General features: G+C 50.4%; 1 protein-coding gene across 3 annotated transcripts in view; it reads right to left on the reverse strand.

The window, feature by feature from the left end:
- SLC13A3 (solute carrier family 13 member 3) overlaps positions 1–10,183 on the reverse strand; it is a 40,588-nt gene extending 30,405 nt beyond the window's left edge. Inside the window, exon 1 of one of the 3 annotated variants that reach the window (XM_039499449.1) lies at positions 10,115–10,183. In XM_039499449.1, the coding sequence (XP_039355383.1) occupies positions 10,115–10,120 (6 nt within the window). In that variant the 5' untranslated portion in view covers positions 10,121–10,183. Of the gene's footprint in view, positions 1–7,820; positions 7,864–9,222; positions 9,373–10,114 lie in introns of those variants that run through there. The other 2 variants (XM_039499448.1, XM_039499450.1) reach the window with 2 other exon arrangements.
- Between the last annotated feature and the right edge of the window lie 610 nt (positions 10,184–10,793).

A 10,793-nucleotide genomic window follows, 5' to 3' on the forward strand; every position in this document is an offset into this window, starting at 1 on the left:
AAGTGTCTCGTTGCAATTTTGTGGTGTCATCTATTAATCGATAACAAAAATAGCCAATGTTGTATTTTTGACAGAACTGCAGTTTTCTTGATGTAACTTCGTTCAGAACAAAAAGTGGATGGACCCCACTCAAAGAAAAGTTTTAAATGAAAACAAGGAGTGTATCTTTAACAGCACCCGTCCGCTCCCCCAAATTTTGATTAGAAGTAAGGAGCCCCAAGAACAACACCCACAGCCTCTAAGTCCTTAATGAAACTGAACATTTTGAATTATCAAAGCACTCTCCAAATATTAATGAACTAGTGCTCCCAGCCCCTGGGAGGTTGGTTAGTAAGCATTAAGGGAGTTAGGGGCCGACATTCAACTGATTTCACCTGCTATCCTAGCCAGTGTTCTTTGGCCAGGGCAACTGCTTTGCCAGTTGGTGGGGTGGTCAGGCCCCCCACAACCAATGCATATACTGTCTGTGCAGCATGCACATCCCAGGGAATATGTAGCAATGTGTTCCTCCTCCCCATCATATTATATCCCACTCTGCAGAACCATTGCATACCGGCACCTCTCTGCTTCCCCCGCCCCCCATGCAGCACAGGGATTTGGGGAATAAATAAGTCTCTAGCTCAATTAAAGTTCAGATAATTTTTGGTAGCAAATGCAAACTTTCAAGTGGGTCTTGTGATTGGGTTAATTTTTAACCATTTAATGATAGCTAGGGAAGTCTTGGGTAACTCTGCACTGCCCCAGAGCTGCTTCCAGTTATACCAGAGACAAAACTGACTCTTTAGAGAATGGCCTCTGCTCCGCTGTGCCCAAGAGATACCTTTGTCCCACTGACGAATCCGGGATTTTTCATGCTAGGATACCTACTGTGCACTCTGCAATGGCAGAGGAAGCCAAGCCTTACCCAGCAATGGTTACTACAGAAGACAAACTTCCACTGCCTGGCAGCTTGAAGGAGGAGACAGGAACAACCCATCAGAAGAAGTGAGCTGACATCTTGGAGGGACATCAGTGGGGACAGTGTTATGGGAGCCAGGGCTAGTTCCAGGTTTTTTGCTGCCCCAAGCAAAAAAAAAAAAAAAGGTCGGAGTGCCGCCCCTTGAAAAGGGCCACCCCAAGCACATCCTTGGAACGCTGGTGCCTAGAGCCGGCCCTGGTGGGAGCTATTGGAAGACTTTCTTAGTCAGGCAAAATTTGCTGGGCAATACACATTCATCAGCCCATTGACTGCTTAACCCCTCCCTGCCGTTTGTCACAGGCTCGGGAGAAGAATCAGTAAGGCGAATGTTTTGCAACCACTTTTGTACATACCATTTTGTACCTTTTGTACCTACCATTTTGTACCTACCTTTTGTACATACCATTTTGTACCTTTTGTACATACCATTTTGTACTTACATATTGATACCTTAAGCTCTTGTTACCTGCTACTGGTACTCAGAACTCCCTTTCTCTGCCTCCACAATGCAGATCCATGCTGCGGCCTGGTGATAGTCACAGTCCCCTGGCAGAATTTGGATAGCATCAAAGGGCCTCTCCAAATTACAACAGCCTCCTTGGGCTGCCATGCTGTGTACTACAGCCCCACAACCAATACACCCCTTAGGCCCTCAGCCACACACACCTATGCCAGGACAGTCAAGGTGGGAGAGGACCTTCCTCAGTTCCTGTGACAGGGGATTCCTCCCCGGGCCAGAATCTTTGGATCACCGTTCACCACTCTGGCCCTTTTGCCCAGGGTAAGGGGGTCAGAGCAGAGGTGAGGATCTCACCTTTGATCACCATTATCTGGCATACAAATACCTATCAGCCTCCGGGCTGCTTGCAAACTGTTCACAATTTGACATTCATACTGTCACATGGTCTATTCACTGAGTAGGTGACCACTAGCATTGGAATCAGATTTCCACTCAGAATACTGGCTTCTTGCAATTATCCTGTAAATCATCATGCAACACATGCCTTGTTTGCAAACATTCTGGCTAGCAAACAGAGGTTAAATGACTTAACCCAAGGTCACACTGCAAATCAATGGCATAGCCTGGATCCCAGCTCTCTGTTCTCACCCGCTAGACTACACTCCCTTCCCAGAAGCAGTGATAGAACCCGGGAGCCCTAACTCCCAGGACCCTGCCCTAACCACTAGATATCACTGCTTTTCATTCTGCACATGCCTTCTCACCAGTGCACCATACCCCATTCTTGCAATCACTTCCTCTCGCAGCCTCGATGTTGCTAGCCCATTGAACTCTATGGACATCACCCACCATCTCCAGTTAGCCTCAGACACCCTCTATTGCTACATAGTTTGAAAGTGGTTCCTGTTCATTGCTTTTAAACGTGTAACCTTTTCCTGGGAGCTGTTAAGTTTCCTTACTCCAGTCAGGAGATATCCATTGCTTCCAAGCCTATATCTTGCTTCTGAGTTAGTTTTAAGTTGATCTGTGTTCATTAAGGGATTGAACCTGTGTTTTTAGACAGCACTGGGCATTAAACACTTGATTGGAGCCCCCGGTAGCAGGCCTGGCTACAGCAGATGCTGCCAAGCCAGGGGACTGTAGACACTGAGTTCATTAGAAGCAGTTGTAACAAGCACTTTGCACAGCTCATTAAAAGTGCCCCCTGTGCTCAAACTTGCAACACAGTTCCTCCGACCACCTGCTGCCCTGCCTGAGCTCTTTGCAATCATTCACAACTCCCCCTCGGCTTCTTGGGTTAGATATTCAAGAATTTCAGCAGCAGCCAGAGAGGCGGGGAGGACCCGAGGTGCTCTGGTGCAAAGTGTGGTAAGGGAGATGCACTTCCTCAGGAAACCTTGCATCGTGGCGCTTAATGCACAGTCGACACATTACCCTTTCGTTGTTTCAGCCCCCACTGAGGGAGCACGTGCTGGCATCCAACCAAACCTGCCTCTGAGATAAGACTTTCTCTTTCCCATCTGTAGAAGTAGGGATGATGCCAGTTACCCCAGGGTCTCCTCCTCCAACGATGTGACTCCCTCAGACAGCACTGACAAATGCAGGAGGTGTCATTCAAATGTCAGCACGCCAGTATCCTGCAGTCCGTCTGTCAATGTATGTACTCGCACATCCGTCTTTACGTGGTATCTTTGCTTACAACCGGAGCTATTGCTGCCCTGCCGGGGGCTAATGGTGACGTTTTTTAACAGTGTCCCCTTGGTATGAATGGAGGGGTGGGGATAAACAGCAATGGAAGGGCCCCAACTTGACAGGTGAACTTTCAATCCTCCGACACCCGAAACAATCAAAAATCGGGGAAACGCTCTGCGGCAGTGTTCACAAGGAAACTCCTAGCCAGGTGAATGTCACCTGAGTGCACACTCGGATCATGTCCATTGGAAGGTTCACTGAGGGGTTCAAAACTTTTCAGGGAGCCTGGGCCCACTTAGGATTTTCCTCATGTTAAGTTTGTAGTTTCTTGCAGTTCTAATGCAAGTCCAGATGAATCATTGCCCTTTGACCCACAACCCCTTGTGAATGGAAATGGATCCCCTGGGAAGCCAAACGAGCTGGCTCAGTCATTTACGTTAATTGGCCTTCACAATTCCAGTGGAGCTTTTACTGAGTCAAATTAAAAAACCCTGAAGACCTTGAATAACCTCACCCCAGCTCCCACGCCCCGCCCCTACTGGGCACTCATAGTGCTCAGTGCTTAGGCCAAACTGAGAGCTAAGATAATGGTTCTGTTTAAGTGCTGTACGTTAGGCCCCACATCTCCAGTCCCCTTTGAAAGACATTAAGAAGTGCATTGTGCCCTTCATGGCTGTGGAGGGCCCTTTGGCAGCAGAACTGGTGTGGTTCCAATCCATAAGGTAGGGCTGGATGTGGGGGCCACCTGTGACATTAGGAGCTGGGCCTTTAAGGGCTGAGCTTCCAAGGCAGAGAGTCTGTGAGGGGTGTTGCTTAGCCAGCTGGAACAGGACACAGAATAAAGCAGAACTCTTCTAAGCACATTAAGCACCGAGTGACCACTGAACACTACAATGCACGGCTGAACCAACACCCACCAGCTCTAACTTCCACTTGCTTTTAATACCCCCCCTCAAGGCAATTACACTGGCATTGCTCACCAGAGCACAGTGCTCGCTGCCCCCCACCCCCTCACAACTCTGTCATGCTCCCTCCTGCCCAGGGATGTGGGGAATGGGTAGCATAGAGCTAGCTACTGTGGCTTCTCATTACCAAGGGATTCTCTACAATCAGGGCGTGCCTTCGGGCACCTTTCCAACTGCTTTATGCTGCTCAAAGCTTCCAGAACCGGGTGGCTGAGGTACTGGCCCAGAGTGTTCATCATATATATTTATCAGGGTTTAGCTACTATGCCAACAGATAGATTATATATTAAACCAATGCATGGACTTGCACCAGATCTACATTTATTATCTTCCCTGAGGGCCTGGCTCATAAGAAACTGGTTTGAGAAACCCTCAAATCAATGAGGTTTCTAGCAGCTGTCTGCTCTAAGCCAGTCATTTAACTTCGGCCAGGCAGTTAGTGGCATATGTTCCATAGCTAGCACATGTTCCTTTTACAAGCCACTATGCCATCTGGTATCCCACCGCATGGGCTCCCCTCACCTGCTGAGACTGCCTGTTCAACCCTCTTGGTGAACATAGTTATATATGTAACCTGTGCCCTTCATTTCCCAGCAGCCACCTGCTGCTCAGGCTGTGCAGGACAGGTTAAACACAGTTCCAGACATTAGAATTTAATCCCACATGGATACCTAAGTACGGTTCTTTGCGTGCTTAAAAAAAATGAGTCCATTTATTTTTTGAAACTGGAAGTTTTACCTGGAACGTGAACAAATGACACTCTGCAAGAGTCACTCCCAGCTGTAGGCTCATCCATACTCTAAATTTAAGAAGGACGGTTTAGATATTGAAACTGCTGCTCGGATTTGTTTTAAACACACAGGGCCAAATTCTGCCCTGATTTATAGTCACCGCACTGACCCTGGGAATTTGACTTTGAAGTAATACAGATAGTAATGGCAGTGAAGCAGCAATTTTTTTAAATTGCGAATGAATTTAAAGCTCATGAAAATTACAGACTAATTGCTAACATAGGTCAGTCAGAGATGGTGAAAGTTTCCCACATGCAACTCTGCCAACACCTCGCTAACCCGACCTGCAGCAGCTCCTGCTATTCTAGGCCTCAGCTCTCCACACAATACCTCACAATGCACCGAAACGCTGATCTGCAGCACCCCCCGCACATAATGCCCAGTTCTGAGTTGCAATCCCCTCCACTTTTCCATCACTGGGTCTTTCTGGAGCAAAAAAGTGCTAATCATGCTGACCTATGTGGACTTGCACATGAGGATTGTGCTACCAGCATATTAGAAACCCCGAGTCTGGGCTTCCAAGGGCTGGTCTACACTACAAAGTTAGGTCGACATAAGGCAGCTTATGTTGATCTAATATGTCAGTCAGTGCCTACACTATAGCTTTTCTCCCATTGATGTCAGTGCCCTATTACACTGACATAATAACTCCACCTCCAGGAGAGGCATAAGGCTTATGTCGGTGTAGTTAGGGTGATGCAATGTCTGTGTAGACACTGTGTCCTTTACATTGGCTGTCCTGTCTTGCGGGAGCCGCAAAATTGACAGGAAAGCCCTGCTCCATTGGAGAGCTGGGCAGCTGGACTCTGCTCCCAGCTGGGAGCCAGGGTGAGAAGCCCAGGGGACTTCAGGCTCCGATCCCAGCTGGGAGCCAGAGCGAGAAGCCGAGGTGACTTCCTCCCTGCTTCTGGCAGGGAAGGAGCAGGTAAGAAGCCCTGGGCAACTTCCCCTGCTCCCTGGGGGGAGCAGAATGGGAAGCAGCCTGCCAGGACCCCAGGAGCCTGTGGGGCAGCCAGGCTCCTGGCGTACAGCTGAGAGACCGGGCACTCAGCTCCCCACACTGTCCGTCTTAGGTTGGTGGAAGTGTTCCTGGTGAGGACACACACTACCGAGCTAAGGAGAGTAGTGTAGACATACATAGTGTAGACAGTAGTGAAGTAATTATTGTGGTGGCTGTAAGTAGGCCTAGGTTTGTAGTGTAGACATACACCAAGACAAGAATCTGCGTTTAGTACACTTCATGTATCTTCTACCACAGACTATATGCCTGGACCTACATCACTGTCAGCTTCAAAAGGGAAGCCATGAAAAGCATTAAAGCCACTTGTTCGGCTACAGAAAATGAATGCACAAACTAACATAATGAGCTATTTACAAGTCTGCAGAAGGAAGGAATTAGATACCTGTTATGTAATCCTATTTCTGCCCTTTGAAACGATCAAAAGATTTCATATGCACTTAGTAAAACATCATCCAAAAAGCAGTTATGCAAAATGGAAACTATGGATTTTAATTCCATAAAGGAATTATCTCTGCTACTGTGTGGTGACATCAACTAAAACAATGTTAATTCTTCTTCTTTCTTTCTTTCTTTTTTATTTCAGGGATTCACGTTGTGACTTTGGAAGTGAAGGTTTTATTTGACTAGAGCCGTGCACAATGTCAGTAGACTACACAGGTTTCCCCAACACAGCTCTGCGAATGCACATGAATCATGACCTGCTATAGCCATGGCTGTTCCAGTCCAGAGCTTCTCTTGAGCAGAGACTGCCAAACATGCTGAACTGTGCCCAATTTTTGCTGATAGGAACAAATTCATTTTCAAGTGGCTCTGAGTCGCAATGTGAATTCAAGGGTGAAATCCTGGCCCCGTTTAAGTCAATGGCAAAAAACCTCCCAATCAAATACCCCAAGTCTCCTGAGAGGAAATACTAGTCATTCTAGACATCTAGCCAAACTTTGTTGGAGAGAAAGCTGTAAAAATCCTGTATTTCCCCAAGAAGGTTTTCTGCATTCGCTGTAAAGACACGTCACCTGCTCTGCTCTCTAACACACAGTCCCCAAGCCCATTTTCTAAACTGGAAACAGCTTGTACAGAAAAATCCAAATATTTCACTCAAGAAGCTTCTTCAGTCATGATAACAAAGGTTGCCTGTTTACAAGCATGTCCCACACCTGCAAAATGCCATATTTTACAACATTGCCCGTAAGAGGGAATGATAACAAGCCATTTAAACCATGTAATACTCATTGGGCATATTGTGGTCCATGCGTCATTTTATTGAGACTCCAACCACAATGCTGACATCAAACCTGCAACTTTTGGCTGTCCTGAGAAAACTGTTCTTGGGTGTAGATCTTGCCATTTCCTTATAGTGGGATTTCCTTACAGTTGGGGAGGCAGTGTGCCTAGTAGACAGAACACTATGCTGGGACTTTGGAACCCTGGGTTAATAGCTCTGCCACTGGCCTGCTGGGTAACCTTGGGCATGTCACTTCGTCTCTCTGTACCTAAGTTTCCCTTTGAGATCTACTGATGCAAAGCACTCTATAAGCACTAGGTGTCCTAGGAAGGTTGAAAGAGTAGAATCACATACTTGTTAGTGCCAGATCTTAGCATATTCCACTTAACTGTAGCCAGTTCTGAGACCCTTCTTGCTTAGTTCTGCATTAGTCAATATTCCCACCACCCTGGGATGGATTGGTTTGTTTGGAGCTATTGCTTCCCCTGCGTGTGCACGCACATGCACACACACACACACACACACACACACACAAAGCTCTAGGCACTTTCACAAATATATAAATACACATCACAATTAAAATCACTGTATCTGCACCCTACAACAAAGCAACATTTCTCCACCACTCCAATAGAGTTAAACTAAGCACAGACCCTTCCCCTGAACTCACTTGCACCCCAACTGCCCAAGAGTTAAAAATGATGGACTTACAGTGTACCCACAGGGACTGCTCCTCAGAAAATGCCCTCCTGGCAACTCCTAGCAGTTAAACCCAGGGAGAATCTAGCTCAAGAAACTACGCCATCCACAACCGTGGTAGCACAGCAGGGGAAGAGAGCCAGAGTAGCCAGGGCCCAAACCAGGTAGGGAGAAAACCGCACAGGGAAATGGCTAAGCAGCCAATGCAGCTCACAGCCACAGGCTAAGCCTTATCCATGCTGTGAGTGCAGGTAGAACACCTTATTTTCACCCTCAGGCCAGACTCTGCTCACGGTACCAGGGGCATAACGCCATGCTGTGGAATCTGACCCAGAGTGTGCTCTGGGGGTATGGGCCACTGATCTAATTCCCTCTGCCATCTCTCTTTCCCTTTGTGGGATGCGGGGCCCCATCTGTGCAGGGGGTCCTGTGCAGGGCAGTTTTCCCCAGCTCAGGAATCCAATGCCATTTTGCCCTCTATGGAGCTGGAGGCACCGTTAGCATCAGGTATTTATGGCCCTGCCAAGCAAACATGAGGATCGGGTGGGGAAAGCCAAGGTGGGAAGGTTCATGAGGTCTCCTGACTTGAGATGCTCTTTCAGGGCATAGTGCTGCAGGTTCCCTTGTCTTCTTCTGGGTGGGTGGGGGAAAGCTCTCCCCAGGCAGCCAGCACAGGCTGTCCAGGGAGGGGATTCAGACCAGCATAGAAGCCAGCCCCAAAGTCCCCAGTGGCTTGACAGGAAAGGGTCTGGGAAACACGTTTATGGACCAGGGCTGGGTGCCAGCGTGCGGCGAGTGCTGACGGGCTGCAGCGGGGCACTTGGAGCCGGGCATGGGCGCAGAGCGGGGGAAGGAGCGCAGGAGCGCACATCGCACGTGTGTCCCAGCGGCCGGGCGCGCTGTGCCAGCGAAACGCGGCTCTGCAGCCAGCGCTTGGCGCCGAGAGACGCGGCGGAAAGTTCTGAGAGTTGGACACCAACTCGCTGGCTGCGGTCCCTGCTGCATCCGAAGGCGCCGAGGCAGCCTGCTCCGCCGGGACCGAGACACGGCCCTGACCCGGGGGAGGCCCCGGGACAGACGAGGCGCTGGGCCGGTGGCGGATCGGTTCCAGCTGGGACGCTCCAGGGAGGATGCACCTGGCCCAGCGCGGGCAGGGCAGAGGGGAGTGGCTGGGGGCAGGTAGGCAGGATGGTGGCTCGCCCTGGGAAAGGGGACCTGAGGAGGGAGCGTGGCGGGCAGGGCAGGGGCTCCCCTGGGGGTGGTGGGGGGGTTCCCTGGGATGAAGGGAGGGGGGTCGCTAGGGGGCCAGGGCTGGAGGTGTCTCTTGGAGAAGCAGGGGAATCGGGATTCCCTGGGGGCAGGCGGGAGGGGTCCCCTGTGGGGTCAGCGTGGGGGGTGCAAGGGAAGGGGTTACCTTGGGGGGCAGGCTGATGATGATGGGCAGCAGCACCAGCGGGGTGCAGAGTAACACCAGGAACCGGCGGATACTCCACACTTTCTTCACTAGGGCTCCGATCGCTGCCATAGCCCGACAGACACCCGGCTGGACCGGACTGCGCCCGGGCGCAGGGGCCGCCGCTTTATCCCGGGGGAGGAGAGTTACTCGGGGAGGGGGAGGGAGGGCTCGTACCTGGGGGCGGCACTGAGCACGGGGCCACTGCTGCTGGCCTCCTCCCCCGCATGACAACCCCGCTCCTCATTCCTCACCACACCCCCTGTCCCGCATCCAGCGCCACCCACCCGGGAGCCGGAATCCAGAGGCCGGCGGGGGGGGGCCCGGCAGATACCTGCCTGTTCGGTACAGCGAACAGCTTCCCCTCCCCGAGGTGAGGGGCGCATGATGTGCAAAGCAACCTCCACCCCCGAGCCACGGAGCTGGTGAGCGGTGAACTCTGGCCAACTAGGCTGAGCGATCTTGTCCAGTCTGGCTAGATGGGCGCCTTAGAAATCCCTAACCTCCCACGGCTGCGGGCAAGGAAGAGTGGTTTGCAGCCAGTTTTCTCAGAAGCCATCGCTCAGCATCCTTGGAGCACTACCCCTCCCTTGTGGGTCCCACAGCCAGCTCCCACTGATTGCTGGCACACCCTAGGAGTGCTCCCTAAGTTGGCCGAAGAACAGCTCTCTTGCTAGCAGAGATTCTGGGCACCCCAGCTCTCCCTATCCTTGACCCTTCTGTGGGAAGTGCTGTCCTTTCTGCTGCTCACACCTCATGGGACTCGCTGCTGCTCATCACTCACTCCCTTTGGCTTGAATGTCAGGGAAGTGCAATCCCCCTCTCTTGAGCCTGCTAGAATGACTCTGCTTACTGCCATCGTCCCGGCTTTCCACCGTTCATGGGTCACCACCCAGCAGATGGTAAGTCATATGAGAATGTGCTGTATGGAGTCAGAAGCTCAGAGGTACCATTGGCTGCATGTGTTCTGGGTATGAATTAGGCTCCCTGAGTGCCATGGGGGTGAAGAGAGCTCAGTATTAATCACTGGTGACACCATCTCCTTTTCTACAGGAACTGCTAGCTGTCCTGAAGAGTTTTCTCAGTTATCAAACACCAGAGCCTTCTCTTCAAATCATCATCACAGAAGAGCGCCTGATTGCATCTATGACACAGCTACTCAAAGTGAATCCAGCTGTAAACTATCTCCAGTTGCTTCACATGTATTACACTAGCGTGATTGTGTGTGGCCTGGCCCTGCCTTTCTGCAGCCGCTTAGCTTATTTCACAATGTGGAGCTGGTAGTCCAGTTATTCTGCATTGGAATAAGTGAAGAGAAATAGAGCCAGTTGCTGTATTGGGGGGGGGGGGGAGTTATATGCAACAACCAAGTTAAAAAGTTCAAAGTTTAATAATAATAGTAATATGAGCTCAAGGCCGAGTCATTTAAACACTGCAGAGAAGCTGGCAGCCCCTGAGCTAGTGTTTCCTTTCAGTCACTTTAGAAGCATGTTGTCCTTGGGGCAAATTTACCCCTTGTTCAACACTACTGA

This window comes from Mauremys reevesii, linkage group 13, assembly GCF_016161935.1.
Source record: "Mauremys reevesii isolate NIE-2019 linkage group 13, ASM1616193v1, whole genome shotgun sequence".
Lineage (NCBI taxonomy): Eukaryota > Metazoa > Chordata > Testudines > Geoemydidae > Mauremys > Mauremys reevesii.